This window comes from Manis pentadactyla, chromosome 14 (assembly GCF_030020395.1).
Source record: "Manis pentadactyla isolate mManPen7 chromosome 14, mManPen7.hap1, whole genome shotgun sequence".
NCBI classification, from domain to species: Eukaryota; Metazoa; Chordata; class Mammalia; order Pholidota; family Manidae; genus Manis; species Manis pentadactyla.
This window is the reverse complement of record NC_080032.1, coordinates 23,512,171-23,534,009: the sequence shown is the minus strand read 5'-3', so window position 1 is coordinate 23,534,009 and position 21,839 is coordinate 23,512,171. Positions and strand designations below refer to the sequence as shown.

The window sequence follows — 21,839 nt, the reverse complement described above, 5'->3', positions numbered from 1 at the left end:
GAAGATGGGAAAGTAAGATAAAACCAGACATAAAGGGAGGGTAAGTGGCAGCCACCAGCCTGGAGGAGACAATCACTCACGATGTGAAAACCCAACTCAGAAGAGAGCCTGAGATGGTTGAGCAGAGAAGCAAATACACCTTTAACAGTGCAAAAATATTAAGAAGTTACTATAATAACACAATAAATAATCCTCAAGAGGTAGGTTTTTAAATAATCAAAAGTTCTCAGTATGTTCAAGAAAGCAGTGACGATGATTCGCATGAGTGAGACATCCACTTTCCATTAAAAATAGCTAATTTTATAAAAGAAACGATTAACAAAATAAACAATGATGATCTGGAAAACTGGCTTATGTCAAAGCTCTACTGCTTAAGGGGGGAAGGGGCACAAATAAATAAGTTATTTTTGCAAACATTTTAATAGCTACTCAACTCTAATTCCACAAAACCCAAGGGACTGAACTAAAGAAGTAACTCAGATCCACTGATATTCTTAGGTGCTCCTCAAATCACACCATGTAGCTGGTTCTCCGGGTAAGATTCTCCATGTAAGATTATCTCTGTGTAAGAACCCTGGGTGAGATAAAGTCATTTTATATTACCACCCTCCTGTCCAGCTCTACCCATGTATAATCTCTGACTTTGCAGCTCTGTTTTTGAGAAAAAAGCACTTCAGCCTGGCCATCGGAGGCCAGGGTCTTAAAAAATTTTTTTCTTCACGCTTTGCAGTTCTCTAAAGCTCTTCAAATGCCACTTTGCAACCACACTGAATTTGAAGAGTTACCAATTCAAATGCAGAGAAACAAAATTCCCCATTCTGGGAGGAAAGGTATCAATCTTCTTACCACTATGTGAGCTACCTTGACCCCCACTTAAGTTCCTGCTGTCCTCGCCGGTGAGGCTGGGATTTCCACAAAGACAGCTGGGTATAACTAATCTGACCACACAGACAGGAAACTGAACCAGGCATAGAAGTAAGACAATGTACCTAAAGGTATCAGAAAGAACCCAAACACTGAGCTTCTACTCAGTCTTGCGGGGCGGGCCTGTGTTTGGGAGTCCAGCCAGCGGAATTGTTCACTCTTCAGATTAAGTTCCATAGCTTGAAGCATCGTACACAGGATAGGGACAGACGCCAGGCCAAAAAGTCTGCAGGAAGGTCAGCTGTTCAATGGTGACAGCAGGTGGGGAACCTGGCCAGAGCAGGTGGTCTCCTGGGTGGGCAAGTGCCAAGTGAAGCTTGCAGCTTGGTTCCTGGAGATTCCAAGCCAAGAGGCCACAATGGCTGTGACTCAGCTGGGGCCCAGAAGCAGCCTGAGATGCCCACTGGCCGGGACACAACTTGTCTATTCTGGAATGGAATGAACTAAGTAGCTAAGATGCTGCTGAGAGGAGAGGGCAAAGGAAAGCAGGCTCTCCCCTCTGGAACAGGCAGTCCTCCTCCCACCGTCCCCAGGAACGCAGCTGTGGAAGAAAAGCAGCCAGTTTCAGAGCACTGGAGCGATTCAAACCAAACCAACTGCTGCTTCAGCCAAAACAATGATGGCTTTGTCAGGAGGCTGCAACAGCCCAACAAGAGCCAGCTGAAAAACCTGCCCTCCTCTCCTAATTTCTACTCTCTAGTCCCCATGACTTTGAGACATCACACAAAAAAAGAGGGAAATGGGAGTTACACACATAAACCAACATTAGTCAACCATGTGAGACAACAGAGGCAGGCCAGCTGCCATTCAGAGATGACACATCACCAGAGCTGGCCGGTCTGCAGCTGTGGATCTCCTGCCCAGGAGCCAGAGCTCCCAAGATATACTTGAGTCTCTTACTGATATTATTTCCAGTGATTCTAGCCAACAAAGAACATCAAGTTTTTCTACAGTGCCATTGGGTCAATGCTCCAGTCAGTTTGGAGGGGCAGCATACCCCAGCCCCAGTTAGAGCTACTGAGTCGAGGTGGGTACACCCAGCTTTACAAGGGCCTGAAAGTTGCTATCCCAGGGTCCTCTAGGGCAGGAAACAGAAATTCTCTCTGCAGAAAAGAACTGGAGGGGAAATCAGCAGATTACAGTATTTCTCACACCACACCCTGCCCTGCTCACTTCATCCATATTTTACTGATCAGCAGCAACCATCTCAAGCACTACACAAACACACCCATAGCTCCAAGGAGCCAGCAACAAGCACAAAAACAGAGATAAGCAAACACACTGTGGGCAAACAGTAGCAGGCTACATACAGGTCAAGCCTGCTCAGTAATCAGTAGGTCTCTGGCAGGCTGCTGGGGGAAATATCTGGTGAGGCCATGCACACCACACTAAGTCTCCCCAGCACCACCTGGCTGCTGGCTCTCGGGTGCTGTGGAAGGACATTGCCAAGGGCCAAGGACAGGCCAGAGTTTGGGCTGATTGATGGGTTCTTTGCTTTTGGAAGGTTTATTTCCCATGGGACAAAGCCTTCTGCCAAGGTTTCTCATTGGGGAAAAATCATGAATCGCAAGGCTAAAGGGAAATAGAGACTGCTCCAATAAAGGCAGCCTGAGAGAGCTAGAAGGCTGGGGGTCAGGTTCTGCTGGGCTGGAAACGGACCCCTCAGTAGGGGCAGATATGAACACCAAAGTGGGCAGCCAAAGTCTCCACTAGGCCTAGGGAGACATAATGGCCTGATCCAGTTTTTAAAACATAACCAAAGTCTTCATGTCCTCAGTCAGCACCTCCCCCTCACTCTGCCAGCAGTGAGATGTGAGAGAGCTGGGACCACAGAAACCCCACAACTGGTCAAACTGACAAGTAAGGCTGCTAAAGGCAGAGACTGGCCTCTCCAGACTCAATGGGACATTAAGTACTTAAATGGATTTCCAGGGAGTTGAGTCAGCTCTTCTTTTTACATACCAAGTCACGCCAGTGTTTTCTTTCTGTAACTCATGGGAGCATGCATTCACACTGCTTGCCGTCACGTGTGAGCTCATACAGTGGAGCGGACTCACAGCTGGAATCACAAACTTTGTGAAGCTCAAGGCTCTCCCTGCCTCTGGAACAGCAAAAAGCCAAAGGAGAGCATTCACCTGCTCACACTGCTGTGAAGCGTTGGCATCAGGGATGCTTCAACCAGCAGGGCACAACATGGACATGCAAGCTCAGGCCTTGGTCCTACCAACGCACACTACCAATAGGTATCAACACCATGCACTGATGTTGATGAGGTGCAGAGACCTCTGCACCTCTGCAGGCTGTAGGGACACATATGAAAATGCAGGGAGCTTTCCTATCAGCAGCCCAGGATACAGGACAAAGGTTGATTTTTCAGCTATGTGCCTGCTCAGCAAGTTCCTTTACTCACACCTTATCCACCAGGGTGGGAGGGTGGGCCAGGCAGGCGGGGTGCCCAATGTGGCAATCCCAACTGACACCTTTTTCAAGTCCTACTGAAAGGTTCTCAGAGTAAAGGGTTATTTCTGTCAGGAAGAAGGAGGAAGCAGAGAGACATTTTTCAGAGAAAGCAGCCAAGCTGGGGTATGGTAACAGAAATGAACAACAGGGCCCAGAAATGCCTGAAAGTTACACAAAAATACCAGGAAATATTCTCAATGACCAATGGAGAGGGGTTAAATACTATTATATCCACACTATTCAACCACTAAAAAATATTGCAGATGAATATTTTGGGCCTTGGAAAGGTGGTCACAGTCTACTAAATGGAAAAAAATACATGGTCATGCTAAAAAAGAAAAAAGAAAAAAGAAAAAAAAAAACAAAAAACCCCACAAGGTCTGGAAGGATAAACACTAGGGAACTGACAGCAGTTATCTCTGTGTATTGGGAGATATATATATTTTTCCTTTTTTCCTGGAAGGAGGCCTGGAAATACAGTCAAATTCCAAAAAGTAAGGTCCTCAGCTTAGAAGGATAATTCCTCAATTTTTTCAGTGAATAAGACTCAGCAGAGGAAGCACTGCAACTCTGATAAATACAAGTTCTATTTCAATGGCCTTAGAAGCCCATTTACATCATGTAGGAACCATAAACCTATTTAATGGAAAATCCAAAAGCTAGAAAGTGTAAGTTAGGAAAGTGTGCAAAGTGGGGAGGTGGCTGCACAAGCTATGAATCGGGTGGGTGGGGGGAGCTAAAGTGGGCATGTCTGCTCCTTCCAAATCACCTTATACACATGTGCGTGCGTGTGCATTCACACACACACACACACACACACACACTGGAGAAGCAAAACCAGAGGCATGTAATATAATGTTAAATCTGTAGATTAGAAACTTTAAGAGGCCTCCTCAGTCCTAGTTTCAACTATAACCAAATTGACTGTTTGGATTTAAGTTAAATTATTATCCCTTTCCTTTATCCCAGAATCACCCTATGAGAACAGCCCCACCCCAGTCAGGCATGGTGGGGAAGTTAAGGGGTTAGAGTCCAAACTGGAATGTAAAGCTAAGAGTAACCTACAGTCCAAGAATATCACAAAATGTAGAATCAACCCTCTACCTCCAAGACAAGATTATACAATAACTGCCCAACCTCCTCAAAACTCAGAGTAACTGTCTACTAGGAACACGGATACCAGTGGGCTTTACCAGGCAGACAGTCTTAGATTTTGTGTTCAGAAAGACTATGGTCCTATGACTTCAAACAGAGCACAGGGCAGAGGTATGTATAAGAGAATGAAGAATTTTACTTGTGCAAAGCTGGCTGTGGCAGACAATAAAACACACTCCTCATCTCTTAGGCCAAGACTCACTTCTAAACTAGATTCAACCTAGCTTCAATTCATTCCCACAGAATAATTAATACCTGAATTCACACATAAAGTTATAAACTGAAGCATAATTTAAGAGTAAGACTTCACATACAAATTCAGATTCCTTCCAATTTTTCAAAGACGCCAAATCTTACAATACTGGGCTCACATTCCCAAGTAGCAAGAATTACCTGGGCTGAGTGATGGCTACTGCTGTGGACCAGGCCAACACTCTGTAGTTCGCCAAAGACCCCACGACTCCCTACTGCATTTCCACCACTGAGGCCAAGTAATTACAGATGATGCTTACACAGTTTTCATTATAAAGAAATATTTCTCTGTAACCAGGACTTTATCAAAAGGAGGAAAATAAAGATAGAAAAGGTCCTCTTGGCCTTATACATGGCCTGCTTTAATTCCTGGCCTTTGTGGGCATTAGAGTTTGTGACCCTTGAAGAGGAAAAAAGGTCTTACAACAGGATAACCTTAGAGACGGTGACCTGGCAAGCTACAGGACAGGGTGGAGACACCAATTCCTGAATCAATTTTGATGTAGGGGAAATGGTTAGGGCAGATCACTTTCCCAACCATTTTCTCATTTACTGTACACAGAAGAGATGGAAAATACAGAATTATGGACTTTCTAGACACTGACACATTTATGATCTTTAAGATCATATGGTTTAGTGCTTCCCAAACCAGATTCCCTAAAATTGATGTGAAAAATCTGATGTGTTTCTAATATTTTTTTAAATAACAGCTCTATTGAGACATAATTTACATGCCGTAAAATTTACCCTTAGAAGTGTTCATTGGTGTTTAGTATATTCACAGAGCTGCATAACCATTACCACTCTCTAATTCTACATCTTTTTCACCACTCCCTTGAAAAACCCATACCTCTTAGCAGTGACCATCTGTTCTTCTCTCCCCCTGGCAACCACCACTTCACTTCCTGTTTTATGGGTTTGCCTGTTCTGGACATTTCATGTAAGTGGGATCACAAAAAGCCAGTCCTCTGTGTCTGGCTTCTTTAACATAGCTTAATGTTTTCAAGGTTAATCCATGTTGTATGAAGTATCAGTATGTCATTCCCCGTTATATTAAATATTTTTAAAACTATTTATTTGGCTATGATAAAGCCATGGTGGACATTCTTTAAATAAATGCAATTTTTCTCATTTTTCTAACATTATAAACATTTTCAAATATACAGAAAAGTTTAAAGATTTGTACAGTGAATACCATGTACCCACCACCTGGATGCTACAATTAACACTCTGATGATTTTACTTTACCACAAATTCATCTAGCCATCCATCCATCCTATTTCTTTTTAAAGCAGTATCTTCAAAGTGTGATCTGGAGGCCCCCAAGGGTCCCTGAGACCCTTTGGAAGCCATAATATTGAACCTATCTTCAAAATAATATTGTATTTGCCTTTTTCACTCTCATTTTCTCAAGACTGTACAGCGAAGTCTTTCAGACGTGATACAATAGACGAGTGCAAAAACAGGTATGCACAGTAGCTGTCTTCTAGGTAAATGTCAGCCAAACATTCGAGATGTGCAAATGTGTAAAACAATGTCACTCTTCTCAGTTTATTTGGAAAACAGTTATTTTCTACCAAAATGTGTTAACAGTTAACACATAATGGGTTTATAATTTTTTTAAATGCTATAATAAATATTGTAAGTTTTTCTCAGTTTTCATGTCTAATATGGTAAACATCAATAGCTATAATCCACACAAACTAAAGCTCTTTGGGGGTTCTCAATATTTAAGAGCTTAAATAGGTCCTGAGACCAAAATGTGTGAGAGCCACTATTTTAAAGCATTTCAAAATAAGATGCAGACATAAGCACTTCATCCCTTACAGGTCAGCTTAACCAGGCATCAGCTTAATCTGAGTTCAGTATCTGTCGATGGTTCTTTCTGGTTTTTGTAAATTTACATATAATAAAATGCACAAATCTTAAGTACCATTTAATGAGTTCTGACAAATGTACACACAATCCTCGTCAAGATACAACACATTTACTGTTATGATAGAAAGTTCTCTCGTGCCTCTTCCCAGTCAGGCCCCTCTCCAACCTTCCTCCAGGCAAGTACTGGTGTGGCTTTTTTCACCATAGCTTAGTTTCACCTATTCCAGAACTGCATGTAAACAGATCAGTATATCCTTTCGGGGAAGGCTTATTTCATTCAACATAATGTTTCTGAGATTCATCCATGTTGTTGCACATACCAGTAGTTTGTTCTTTTTTATTGCTGAATACAATTTGTTCTATGGCAATATCCCTCAAAAACATAAGATCCATGGAAAAAAAATAAGGTTGTTTAACCCTGGCGCTGGTCTCCCTCCCCTTCTCAATCTTGTTTTATATTTTTACAGTTATAGACACCACAATTTAGAGGGACTAAGGGGTATGCTGCTGACCTGTGGTGTCCAATCCAATAATCTTTCCACCCTTTTCACTGCTATTTCTTATTCTCACTTCATAAGGAAGTTCACACCTAAATCTGTAGAACTTTATTATGCGAAATGGAAAGTCAGTGCCCAAGTAACGAGGGTACTAGGCTTCCCTCAAAAACGTATCTATCAACAAATGGATAAACAAAACATGGTATATTAATACAATGGAATACTATTCAGCAATAAAAAGGAATAAAATACTGAGATGTACTACAACATTGATTGTCCTTGAAAACATTATGTTAAGTGAAAAGAGCCAGATACACAGGCCACATATGGTATGATCCAGTTATATGAACTATCTAGAAAAGGCAAATCCATAGATACAGAAAGCAGATTAGTGGTTGTCTAGGGCTAAGATGGAAACTGAGATTACACATAAAAGGCACAAGATGTTATGGGGGTGATGGAAACCAGCTCTAAAAGTGGATTATATGGTCAGTCAGTCTGTGACAAAGGAGGCAGGAATATACAATGGGAAAGAGTCTCTGTGATAAATGGTGTTGAGAAAATTGTACAGCCACATGCACAAGAATGAAACTGCATCACTGTGTTATGTCATACACAAAAATAAACTTGAAATGGACTGAAAACCTGAATACAAGATCTGAAACCATAAAACTCCTAAAAGAAAACACAGACAGTAAACTCTTGAACACTGATATTAGTAAGTTTTTTCTGGATATGTCTCCCCAGCAAGGGAAACAAAAGCAAAAATGAACAAGTGGGACTAAATCAAACTAAAAAGTTTCCACACATCAAGGAAAACCATTAACAAAATAAAAAGGCAACCTACAATATGGCAGAAAATATTTGCAAATGATACATCTGACAAGGGACTAATATCTAAAATATATAAAGAACCCATATCACTCAACACCAAAAAACAAATAATCCAATTAAAAAACGGGCAGAGGACCTGATAGATATTTTTCCAAAGAAGACATACAGATGGCCCACAGACACATGAAAAGATGCTCAGCATCACTAATCATCAGGGAGATGCAAATCAAAACCACAGTAAGATACCACCTCCAGTCAGAGGTGACTAGTATCAAGAAGACAAGAAATAACAAGTGTCGGCGAGGATGTGGAGAAAAGGGAAGCCTTGCACATGTTGGTGGGGATGTAAATTGGTGCTGCTCCTATAGAAAACAGTATGGAGGTTTCTCAAAAAGTTAAAAAAAGAAATACCACGCAAACCAATAATTCCACTTCTGGGAATTTACCCAAAGGAAACAGTATCACCAATTTGAAGAGATATATGCACCCCTATGTTTATTGCAGCATTACTTACAATAGCCAAGATATGGAAGCAACCTAAGTGTCCACAATAAAGATAGATAAGTGGATAAAGAAGATGTGGTACATATATACAATGGATTATTACTCAGTCATAAAAAATAATGAAATCTTGACATTTGCAACAACATAGACGGACCTAGAAGGTATTATGCTAATTGAAGTAAGTCAGACAGAGAAGACAAATATCATATGATTACACTTATACATGGAATCTAAAAACAAATGAACAAAAGAAAAACAGACTCATAAACTCAGAGAATAGACTGATGGTTGTCACAGGAGAGATGGTAAGGGGATGGGCAAAATAGGTGAAGGAGATAAAGAGGAACAAACTTCCAATTATAAAATAAGTATGTCGCAGAGATGAAAGTGCAGCATAGGGTATATAGTTGATATTATTTTAATATCTCTGTACAGTAACAGTTGGTAACTATACTTACTGTGGTGAGCACTTCACAAAGTATGTAATTGTTGAATCACTATGTTGAACACCTGAAACCAATATAACATTGTCTATCAACTGTACTTCAATAAAAATAAAAATATAAAACGGAATATGATAATGATTGCACAGCTAAAAAAATCAATGAAGTGTACACTTAAGATGAGTACATTTTATGGTATATAAATTATACCTCAATAAAGTTTCTAAATACAACAAAAACTTTTCCATACAAATGGGTGAAAGAATCTTGCTTCAAGGTAGAGAAAGACCTGTTTCAATAATTTAAAGAACAAAGGAGATAATTTAAAAGACCCTGCCACTCAACTAGAAAATAATTGTTTAAAATAGCAAACTAATATAATAATATCCTGTTTTAAGAATTGAAATTGTTTCATTTTAATAAACCAAAAAGGTTTATAAATTATCTTTCTCTAAAAAGCTTAGGATCAAGCTGTCTAGCCAGGTTCCAACTGCCAATCATAAGATGAGGCAGCCCCCTGCAAATGGGTCAGTTACCACAGGAGCATATGGTAATGTTCTTTAGATGGTTTTTTAAAAGCTAGAATATTGCATAATATATGGAAACTAGGTTAATTCTCCTACTTTCTCCATAAGAAGCTGACTTTTGTTTTGATGACCAAGTTTGTCTCATGGTGACAGACTTTTCAAAGAGGGCCACCTTCTTCCCTATGCCCACAAGCTGCAGAGGGAAGGAATCATAACTAGCCTTCAAAACAGACCCTCCTACTCACAGAATATTCCTCAACAGGGAACCTGTCCTACCAAAATTCCCATGGTTTCCCCTGTGCAGTACAACGAAAAAAACCCAAAACCTGTTTCTGAGCTCTTACCCTTTAGTTTTTTTACTCTTCACGGCTACTTAACCAGGTTCTTTATGTTCACTACTGAGACTCAAAAGCTAATGGCAAGGAATTCTGTTTCTGGAATTATATTTCCAGGTCTTGGATGCCCTTCTGGAGCTACTCAAATAACCCTTCCACCACACTGCCTCCTTCCAGAAGTTTTCTGATGGTGCAGGTAAGCTCAAATACATTCGGAATGCAAGCTCTGGGGAAGTTTGCTTGGGGGGATTTTGAGACCAGGCAGTACCCTCTACCACAACCAGACCCAACTAAGAACAAATATCATTTGGGATACAGAATAAATAGTATGTATTTCATGGGAAAAAATACTACTTTCCCAGCAGCAGCTGGAAACTCCAAAACCTCCCTCCCAGGTTGGCCTCCTCAATGGCACAGCAGGGTTTATTAGGGGGCAAGGTGGAGCGGTGTGGACAGGAGAACCCGGGAGCCCAGACTGGCCAGGGCTGGGCGGAGAACCTCTCTGGCAATATGAGAACCCGACAGGAGACCATGCAGTGCCCCCAACCCACCGACCCACCCAAGCCCTGCGCAGTTACCGGTGTCCCTGCCACACCCAGCCCTGCGCTGACTGGGCCTTCCTCAGCTTCCTCACTTCAGCCTATGACTCCGGGTCAGAATGATCGGCTCCTTCCTTCCTTTTATCCCCTATGTCCAATACACCAGCAAGTGCAGAACCCACCGTGAGCCCAGCCACTTCTCCCCACCTGTGCCGCTGCCCTGTTGGGTTGGCCACCTCCCAGGCAGTGCCCCCAGTGCGATAAACGCCATATCCCACGGCCAACGCAGCCCCTGCCTCTCCCGCTTCATCCCCTGCCACTCTCCCTCCCTCAACATTCTAGCCAGGTTGGCCTCCTTTCCATCCCCAGATGTGCCAAGTTCATTCTACCGTGGGCCTCTGCCTTGGGCTCTCCACCATCTGGCTGACTATCCAGCCTGGTTTCAGTTCAACCTGAAAGGTCACCTCCTCAGGAGCTTTCTCTGACCAACTGAGATGAAATATCTGCCTGCCTACCCCAGCGGATACTTTCCATCTTTCATCCTGGTTTATGTTCTTCACTGTGCAAACAATATAAGTCTGATTTGCTTGCCGATTCCCCTGCTAGAATATAAACCCCATGAGGAGATGACTAATCCGTCGTGTCTACTACTGTATCCCCAAGGTGAGAACACAAGGCCTGGCACACAACAGAGGCCTGATTAATCTTTCTGGAAGGAAAGAGAGACCAATCCAAAGACCTTGGCTAGACTCATGCTCTGTGGCCCAAGATGTTCTCAGCAGAGAGGGCAGAGCCAGCTGGTCTCCCCCTCAAACATTTGAGCCAGATGCTAATTTAATTAGACAGTTGGCAAAGAGCACTGATGGTAATAAGCAGCTCTAAGCAAGGTCTGTATGTGAAACACAGGCCACAGCAAGCTCTCCTCAGGCAGATGCAGAAGCTCCTAAACACAGGAGCTTTGAAGCAGGGGAGACACAGGGCAGCAGGTGTGAGAGAGCCAGATGGCAGCAGGAGTAGGACTGCAAAGAAAAGCAGAGCCTGAGAGAGGAGCCAAGTCACTCAATAGGAGGCAATCAGTGAAAAAGGCCAAACTCCCCCTGCCGAGGACCTAGAGTGGCCTAGAACCAGCTCCAGTCCCCACTGAAGTCAGCAGTCCTGGGAATCCTGGATTTATTGTGTGATTACCAGCACCTTTCCCAATCCTTGCAATAAATACCCATTACATAGGTCAACACAAGTAGGGCCCTGACCCTGCAGCCAAAAGAGCTCTGCCTAAAACACAAGTCCTGTGGCCCAGACTTCTGACCATAGACAGATTTCCAACAGGAGATGGGAAATATCACCTAAGATACTTGCTGTATGACTGCACATATTATGCCCAAAAAGTAATTCAATTCTGGAGAATGGTAGGTAGCTCACACTCTGAATGTCTCATCAGTCATTATATGAGAGTAAAATTAACTTTCTACTGTACCCTTTTCTAGTAGTCATTCTGGGAAACAAGTATGAGACCAACTTTACAGACTTTTCCCTTCATAAGGGGGCTCCCCTATCACTAGATCCCCTGAACTGGTGCCTAACACGCTCAGCATAACTTGATGTAACTCCAGTGTGGGCTGCTGTGCTCTCCTGTGGTAGCAGAAGAGTAAGACGGACCTGGGTAATAATGTACTTAGACACATCACCTCAAGAAACTTTTGAAACCAGTCTGTATTAGTTTCCTATTGCTTTCGTAACAAATGACCACAAAATTCGAGCTTAGAACCACACAAAGTTATCATCTTATCATTCTGAGGTCAGAAATCTGATACAGGTCTCAGTGGGCTAAAATCAAGATGTCGGCAGAGGTGGGTTCCTTCAGAAGCTCCAGCGGACACCCTGCTACATGGCCTCTCCCAGCCTCTAGAGGCAGCCTGTACTCCTGAGCTCAGGGCCCCTTCCTCCCTCTTCAAAGCCTGAATGTCTGACCAAGGTCTGCTGCTCTCTGCTTCTCTCTTCTGATTCCTCTATTTTTAAGGACTCTTGTGGTGACAGTGGGCCCACCCCATACTTGGGATTATAATCCAAAATAATCTTCTCATTTTAAAGGCAGCTGGTTAGGGCCCTGAATTCCCCTTTGCCATGGAAGCTGACATATTCACAGGTTCTGAAATCAGGCCATGGACATCCTGGGGGGTGGTCAGTAATCTGCCTAACCATACCAGGCCAAGTGGGCCACAACACAACCACCAGCCAACAAAAGCACCGGGCCTAGTGACCCACTCTGTGCCAGCACCCCCCCAGTGCTGTCCCACAGCAGCCAGGTCTGTCTTTGCACAGCTGAAGATAAACCAGGCTTGGGTTTGCCAGAGGCAAGTTTATGATATTGGCTTCCAGGTCCCCGAGCCTCCCTTTTCAATTCCATGTATATTCCTTGTGTGTGCTGCGTGTGCCAGACACGGTCAGGCTCTGTGGGAAACTCAAAGGTGAAGACGTCATGAATCATGGTGAGTCAGGTCTACGTAACACTGCGAGGCAGAATCAATAAGGGTGGTGGATTTAGAGAGAAATGTGGTGTCCACTCCCTTCGGGAAGGTACTATGGCAGTGGGGTGTGAACCTTATCTTAAAGGAAAAGAAAGGTAGGACTTCATCAGCAGGAAGGGGCAGTGCATGACAGGGCAAGGAGCAGCCAAAAGGCTTTCCTTTTCCCCATCTTGGTTTCCCCGGGCCTTTCACCTCCTAACAGAACTGCAGGCTTTGTGAGCAGATGAGGGAGGCAACTTTTCAGCTCGAGAGACTCTGCCTGGGACAGGTTGCCTCACCTCTCAGCTACAGGGCAAATTAACTTCTAAACTCAGTTTCTTTTTTCTTTCTTTTTTTAACAAAGATTCTACCAGCACTGACCCGAGAGGCTATTGTGAGAGTTGTGTAAGATATTGTACAGAGATTTTAGGACATAGTAGCTGCTTAGTTATTTAGTGTAAATCCTCAGCTCTCCTCCATCCTAGCAAATAAACTTCCTCCAGCTTCAACGCTAACCTTTTCTCCCAGGTTCTTCCCAGTTTTATCACCCTTCTTTGTCCTTTCGACAGGACGGCAAACAGCCAATCAGCCTATATATAAAAAGGCAATTTGCTCCTGGACTACTATAGGGCAGAAGACAGGGAAAAGGAACACTGGGGTTTCCCACTGTGGAACAGCTTTCTGACAGTTCCCGTGGGGAACAGGAGGTAAGTATTAAACCCTGATGTCCAGGAGCCGCCCAATTATGTAAACACACGCTCAGTCCCGGCTTGGGACCTTCCTCAGTACTGCCATCACACTGGCTCACATATTTTATCACAGTCCTTTCTAACCGTTCTACAATTCATCTGCCCCACCCCAAGTCTGTGAGCTCCTCAAGGACAGAGGCTGTCTTGCTCACCTCTGCAGCCCTGGCTCCTATCCCAGGGCACACCCTTGCACGGCACACTATACCATGATTGAAGACAAAAGGAACAGCAAGAGAAGAAAAACTGCTTATCTTCACCATGGTTGCAGAAGAGTAAAACTAATTTAATCATTTGTCAGAATGGTTCCCGTTTACAACTAGGTTCCACACCTAGCACTAGAGAGTTCCTCTACTGAAAACTTAACAGTTTCTGGGTCACAGAGCTCTAAACCCTTAATCCTTGCTATTTCTTAAGTCTAGCAGAGATTCCCCCTTAAGTCAAAAACAGAAGGCTACTACTATACAGAACATATGTACAGGGGGCTACATTCTAGAAATTTATCTCCCAAGGCTATTTTACATGTCAAAATTAAAAGGTCTCCTCAAATATCCACTGAAGCAGAAACCCACCATCCAGAAAGCTACCACTTGTATCTAAATACAGAAAAAGACCCTCTTACACCTGCTGAGACATTAACGCTGAGGCTCCCTAATAGTTACATGAAAAGGTAGAGAAATTAAACCAAAACCAACCACAAAAAGCTATACACTAGATGTGTTCAGATTCTGTGGGGGTGATTTACATGCGTGACACTCCTTAACATGTTCAGAGGGCAAGAACCATGAACCATGTTCTAGAGTGCAGAGCTCCATTGTGGAGCCTTAGAAAGTATGGGCAAACCAAGAAGGCTCCTATTTAGTATTTGTCAAGCAGGCAGTTGAAAGCCACACTAAAAAAAACCCAGCCGGATACATTATTTCTTCAGTTTACACATAAGAAACTTGGATTCCTGATAAATGTCAATTGAATGAGGACTCAGAATTGGATTCAGCCTATCAAACCTCGTCTTGCCTCTTTTTGCAAGGTACTAGACACATTCACAGACATAATCCCAGTTAATCCTCACATCCACCCTGCACAGAAGCTTTATCCTCCCAATTTTACAGTGGCAACAGGAAGACTTAGAAAATGTAAGCCACAGGCTTCCTTCTGTCCCATCACTTATCACCTAAGCTTTGCCCTGGGGAAAAGCAACTTTTCCCCCAGTAAAACGTCCTGTAATTGAGCACATGTGCTAAGACCAAATCAAGACATTTAACTATAGGGCTACTTAGCATCACAGAGTGGAAAGGACATGAATGTCAAGGCCAGCTGCAGAAGCAGGAATCCCAACCACAGTTCCTTCCACTCACACGAAGTCCCGGGTCCTCAAACACCATAGTCTCCCACCCAAAGACAGTTTAGCAAAAGACCCTTCAGGAGCCAATACTTTGCATGTTCAAGAACAGATCAAGTTCAGAATCCCTAGACCACTTCACAGGAGTGGGGTAAAAATAACCACAACTTCCCCTGAACTTAGTTCCTCCCCCAAAGAGCTGTTGAACCTCGCCTAGAAACAGCTGGGAGGCAGCAGTTAACAGGAAACACTGAACCAAAAGAAAAAAAAAAAAAGCACAGAGTGTACCAGGGAGAGTTAGGCAGCTAGAATGAAGAGGCTGGGGCAGACAGGAAGTTTAAGTTAGAAAAAAGCCTAGGCCAGAAACAGTCACACATAAAAGAGGGCCAGCTGGCCTTCCCCTCCGCCAAAGGAGGAGGAAAAAACCTGGAAAACAGTAAAGGCTCAAGGGAGGTCGGACCACCTCTGAGGTTAAGTCCTCTTTCCTCCCTGCCCCTCATCTCAATGCTACTTCTCTGAAAGCCAGTCAGTGGTCACGACAGGACAGCTAAGGTCAGAAACGACTTCAGTTCTTAGCTGCTTTCTGTGCCAGAGGTTACAGCCCTGACAACTGGTTTGGAGTCATTCTTCCATCTGTACCAAAGTTCCACACTGCCAACTCAGCTTGAGGGCAGTCCAAATCAGCTTCACACACAGACAAAGAGCATCTTCATGAGAATTACTAAGCAGATACCCATCAGGTCCTGCAGTGGCAGGACTTGTGCATGGGGAGTAATAGCAAAGCAGGACAGCCAGTGGGGCCAGAGGTCTTGGAGAGCAAGGTAAGCCCAGAACCAAATTAAGGGTGCATTTTGCAATCAAGAAAGTTAACTGAGCAATGGACAGCTGACAAAATATTTCTGGAAGAAGTGGGGGTAAATGCCATTACTAAAGTTCTTTGATGTTATTTAATAATATGCCTTTAGGTTACCCAAACCAAGGGCAAAGGGGAGAATACTTTATTTTTCCTTTGGCAGAGCTTAGGTGAGAACTTTCTAGCCCATGCCTCCTGCTACTCAATTATCCCTTCTCTCCCTGTACATGAATAAGTTTGTATTAAAATAAAGGAGAGTATTAAGTTCTCTTAATAAAATGCATTCCTGTCTTTCACCTCTAGTGTTGTTCGAAAGGGCTCTCTCAAAGTGTAACATGCTACAATCTAGTTGGGTTTGACTCTAATGAAGTGCTCAAAATTTGAGACTCAGCAAACTGGGCTAAAAAGAAGGCAGAAAGCTGCAATCTCAATACCATTTGTTTTTTAAAAAACAGAACATCTACAAAGGCTCAGTGCCAGCTCAAACTGGCAAGACAAGAGAATCAGGGCAGAGCCAAACCAATGTGCCACGCAAGGGGAATGGGAAGAGAGCTATGGGTAATGTCCTGTAACCATGTGGCAAACAAACCATCAGGGAAACCGTCAAGAGGGGAAGTGGGGGGTTGGGGGGAGAGTGCTGGTTTCAGGAACATAACAAAGGAACAAGTTGACTAATTATTTATTCCAGAGGGGGAAAACTCCATCCCCTTACCCCAGCCAAGTATCTATGGTGTTTTAACTTCAGGTAACGGTGTAATGTTTAAACTTGGATATATTAGGGGTGTGGGACTTTCTAAAACAAGGGGTGGGGTGAATGTTCCTATTCTATACTGTTTCTGGAGTCTCCTAGGAAAACTTTTTCTGTGCTGCCGGCAAAGTGGACCTAAGGCAGCCCTAGCCAGTCGTTACTAATGCAATAACCACTCAGCACAGATCCTATCACGAGCTTTGTGCAGGACTGGGCTCATCTGCATTGCAGCTAGTCCAAGAAAACTCTTGCTGAGGCAGAAGTTACCTCAAGCAAATACCTAACATACACACTAAGGAAGGAAGGGACAGTGGAAAGACAGTTTAACCCATGAGGGCCCGGCATTTCTATGACTTAAATAAAAGGGATCTCCGCCCAGAGCTGAATCCACACGTCCGGATGGTGTCTGGGATGCCTGCCCTAAACACTGATATCTCCATATAATGTTTCAGGGCTGGCCAGAGAATCCCTCCAACTTGCCTGGAGGACAGGCTGCACATCCAACAGCTGTGGCTACAAAAGTCTTCCTAGGAGGCACCCAGGCCCCTCCCGAAGTTGAGAGCGGGCTTCCCAATACAGCGGATGTGAGGGGACCCAGCCTTCCTCTGCTGGGACAATAAGTAGCTAACATTTAGGGACCATTTAACTATGAGCCAGGCACTGGAATAAGCACTTCACCCATCTCTATCCATCCCCACAACAGCCAAATGGACGAAGAAACCACTGTCACCCCCTCCTTACAGGAGAAAACACGCTCCGACATCTTAGACAACGACGAAATACTGGAAGGAGTGCCTAAGCCGCCCCCGGACAGGTGTTCTTAACCACTACCAGATATTGTTGGAAACACCAAAGCTTTTGGGAGAAGGAGTGGAGAATCAAGCAACACAAGGTTCAGCCTGTACTTACAACCTCTTGTTCAAAAACGGTGGCCTCGGGACATGGGAGGGGAAGGCCTGTATGGGAAACGTGGAGCCGGAAGAACCCGAACACTGCGACAGGAGAAGAGGCCAGGACTCCGGCCCCTGCCTCCACTGGGGACCCCGGACCCATAAACCCTCCCAGTGCGGTTGGACCCAAGGGGAACGCGTGAAGCCAAGAGGTCCCCCGGCGGCCCAGCCCTCCTCGCTTGTTTTGTCAAGGGGGCCCCGCTCGGGAGGCGGGCCCGCCGAGGGTCGCTGGGTCCCTACCTGTAGGCCAGGGTCATGCACTCGAATAGCTTGGTGAGCGAGGCGTCGATGGACAGGTGGCAGGAGCTGGTCTTGCCGAAGCTGTAGGTCTGGCACGTCTGCTTGTTGACCGTGTCAAAATCGTAGCCTTTCTTGGGCGGGTGCTCGCGGTGCGGCGACGACACCATGAAGTGGCCGCTGTGGATGATCTGCTGGCGGCGCGGGGGCTCCTCGCGGCCCGGCCCGGCCCGGGGCGGCGGCGGCACGACGTTCGCGGGGGCCCGCGCCGGGGCGGCCACGCCGCAGGCGGGCGGCGGGGACGGCTCATCCGGGTCCGAATCGTCGTCGTCCTCGGGCACCGGGGGCTTGAGCAGCGCCGCGCGGCCCCGGCCGCCAGTCCGGCGCGGGGAGCACATGAAGACGTCGGCGGCCATGGAGGGGCCCGACTGGGGGCATCCCCGGAGACCCGGGGCGACGCGAGCGGGAGAGGCGGAGGGGGGCGCCGGCCCGGCCGGGCCCGCGCGCGGACTGTCCGCGAACGCGCCGCGGGGCGGGAGGGGGAGGCATGGGCCGCTCGGGCGCCGCGGCGCCAGCCCCGGCGTGACATCACGGAGCGTCTCGGCCAATCGGCTGCCCGCGTCGGCCTCTTAAAGGCGCAGCAGAGCCTTTCCCTGTCTAGGCAAATAAAAAAAAGGTGTGTGTTCGGGGGAACAGAGACCACGCCCCGGCCACGCCCCCGTCTCCCCCTCCCCTCCGGCTGCCGGGGATGTCAGGACGCTGAGGCCAGGTGGTGCCGCTCGCCAGCGTCCTGGCCTAGGACAGGCCTTAGCCGAGAGGGCCGTGCCGGCCCCGCCCCGCGCTCCGGGGACTCGCCCTGTGGCCTCGCTGCAGGCGGGGCGGGCGCTCCACATGGTGGGTGGGAGTGGGGGTTCCTCTTCTCCCGGGCTCCCCTTTCTCCTGCGGGTCCCGGAACTATGCCCTCATCCCTGATGTTGCCGGGCGCTGTGTTTATTGTCCCCATTTTATTAATGAGAAGACTTGAGTCGGTGAATACCAAAGGGATTTTTCTAAAGGTGAAAACAAGATCAAGAACACTTCTCACTGAGACCTCACACCCAGAGGTGGAAAATGGCTCTGCCAAGTTAAGGCACGTTCCTGGGGCATCACAGCTAGCAAGTGGCAGAGCCATCAGCTCCTTTAACTGCAAATCAAAATACTGTTGTTATGAAGATTTTACGTTTGGAGGGCGAACCAGCCCTAAATTCCAAAAGACAAAATGCTGAGCCAAAGTTTTCTTCTCTGTCAAGTGGGGAACAATTCTTGTGCCTCAGAAAGTTGTAACTATTAAAAAATGACTATAAAATGCTTAGCACAGTGCCTAGCCCAGAATAAGTGCTAAATAAATGTACTACAGATGGAAGGAATTGAACCAAACAGACCAGAGGTCCCTAGAAATTGCCAGTACTCCCTGTTTTTTACTTATAGAAACAGCAATTCCATATGATTCAACCTAAAAGCTGACACTTCTAGAAAGTTGTCAAGGTTTCAGGGTCTCAAAGCCAGCCTGGGGAAGGGGCTATGTGGGAAGGTCGGAGATGGCAAGGAATCTGGAGGGCAAAGGAGGTTCCTAGGCTAGGAGCACCCACCCTAGTCCCAGCGGGGCCTCCTGCGTTCTCCACAGCAGCTCCTGTGGCTCTGCTTTGAAGCCAGTTTCACTTCCAAATTTGGGAGGGGTGTGGGGGCCCTGCGCCACTGTCCTCCTCAAGGGGCAGTGTTGGAAGTGAAAAGGCACAAAGGGCTCTTTCCAGAGTAGCTGTACCAACTCATTCCCTAAATGCTTCCAAGGAGAGCTAGGCTAGACTGAGGGGCAGCTCTGGGTATGAGTTTGAGATCTCCCCCCTTGCCCAAACCACCGCTTCCAACTCTGGCTGCAAATGTCTGAACATCCACCCTTTGAGTTGCCTTCCTTTATCTGAAGACTTTTTCTCTGGTAAACTCTTAAATGCCCAGCCACATTCAACACAGCAATTCTACTTCTAGAATTTTATTCTAAGAGTATGTGTACAAGGATGGTGATTGTAGTATCATTTATAGAGTGAACATTAGAAACAATGTAATGCCTAACAAGAGGTAATTCATTTAATATATTATAGCCCCCAATATAATGGAACACTACATATTAAATGATACTAAATATCTATTTATTGACATGGAAAGATGTCCATGATATATTATTGGGCAGAAAAACAACTTTTAAATTTATCAGTAGTTTAATATCAATACAAAAAAATTCATGTATTTATGTGTGTATGTCAGAAAGGGCACCATAATGTTAAAACTCGTTGTCTCTGGGCAGAGTGATTTTAATTTTCTTCTTTATGCTTATTTGTATTTTCTAATTTCCAAAAGAAATGATTACTTGTATACTTTTTTTAAGGCGTGTACTCTTTATTTATCTTTGGTTTCTTAACATAAAAGACATCCATGTGGAAGGAAGTATACTTTTTTTTTTTTTAGTTAAAAAAGATAAACTTCAGGAGGTGGGGCGGAAGATGGCGGCGTGAGTAGAGCAGCGGAAATCTCCTCCCAAAACAACATATATCTATGAAAATATAACAAAGACAACCCTTCCTAGAATAAAGACCAGAGGACACAGGACAATATCCAGACCACATCCACACCTGAGAGAACCCAGCGCCTCGCGAAGGGGGTAAGATACAAGCCCCGGCCCCGCGGGAGCCGAGCGCCCCTCCCCCCAGCTCCCGGCGGGAGAAGAGCAGGCAGAGCAGGAGGGAGACGGAGCCCAGGGCTGCCGAACACCCAGCCCCAGCCATCCGGGCCAGAGTGCAGGGCCCTCGATACTGGGAAAACAGGGCAGCAAGAACAGTGAGCAGGCACTGGAGGCTGGGCGACAGAGGACATAAGAAAAGCGCGCGACCATTTTTTTTTTTTGCTTTTTTGCTGCTTTGTTTTGGCGAGCGCTTTTAGGAAGTCTTAAAGGGACAGGGACCCCAATACTAGGGAAACAGGGCAGAAAGACCGGTGAGCAGAGGCCTGAGGCTGGCACCGGAGAATAAAGAAAAACGAACGACCACCTTTTTTTTTTTTTAATTAAAAATTTTTTTTTTTTTTTTAATTAAAAAAATTTTTTTTTTTCTTGTTTTTTTTTGTGGTCGTTGTTTTGTTTTGGTGGGTGCTTTTTGGAAGTCTTAAAGGGGCAGGGCGGGCCACTTAATCCAGAGGTAGGGAATCCGGGATCTCTGGGCACCCTAACCCCTGGGCTGCAGGGAGCAGGGAGGCCCCTTACGGAGATAAATAGCCTCCCAGCAGCTCCTGCTCCAACGCGACTCCACCATTTTGGAGTAGCTGCCCGAGCCAGGCCACGCCCACAGCAACAGCGGAGATTAACTCCATAGCAGCCGGGCAGGAAGCAGAAACCCTGTCTGCGCGCAGCTGCGCAGCACAAGCCACTAGAGGCCGCTGTTCTCCCAGGAGAGGAGGGCCACAAACCAACAAGAAAGGAAGTCCTTCCAGCCGTCACTCGTCCCAGTTCTGCAGACTATTCCTATCACCATGAAAAGGCAAAGCTACAGGCAGACAAAGATCACAGAGACAACACCAGAGAAAGAGACAGACCTAACCAGTCTTCCTGACAAAGAATTCAAAATAAGAATCATAAACATGCTGACAGAGATGCAGAGAAACACACAAGAAAAATGGGATGAAGTCCGGAAAGAGATCACAGATGCCAGAAAGGAGATCGCAGAAATGAAACAAACTCTGGAAGGGTTTATAAGCAGAATGGATAGAATGCAAGAGGCCATTGATGGAATTGAAATCAGAGAACAGGAACGCATAGAAGCTGACATAGAGAGAGACAAAAGGATCTCCAGGAATGAAACAATATTAAGAGAACTGTGTGACCAATCTAAAAGGAGCAATATCCGTATTATAGGGGTCCCAGAAGAAGAAGAGAGAGGCAAAGAGATGGAAAGTATCTTAGAAGAAATAATTGCTGAAAACTTCCCCACACTGGGGGAGGAAGTAATCAAACAGACCACGGAAATACACAGAACCCCCAACAGAAAGGATCCAAGAAGGGCAACACCAAGACACATAATAATTAAAATGG

At 45.4% G+C, this 21,839-nt stretch overlaps 1 protein-coding gene across 1 annotated transcript in view; it reads right to left on the bottom strand.

Moving 5' to 3' along the window:
• MLXIP (MLX interacting protein) overlaps positions 1–18,279 on the bottom strand; it is a 64,640-nt gene extending 46,361 nt beyond the window's left edge. The window contains exon 1 of the mRNA XM_036929504.2: positions 17,729–18,279. Coding sequence (XP_036785399.2) covers positions 17,729–18,141 — 413 coding nt within the window. The 5' untranslated portion in view covers positions 18,142–18,279. The remainder of the gene's footprint in view (positions 1–17,728) is intronic.
• Between the last annotated feature and the right edge of the window lie 3,560 nt (positions 18,280–21,839).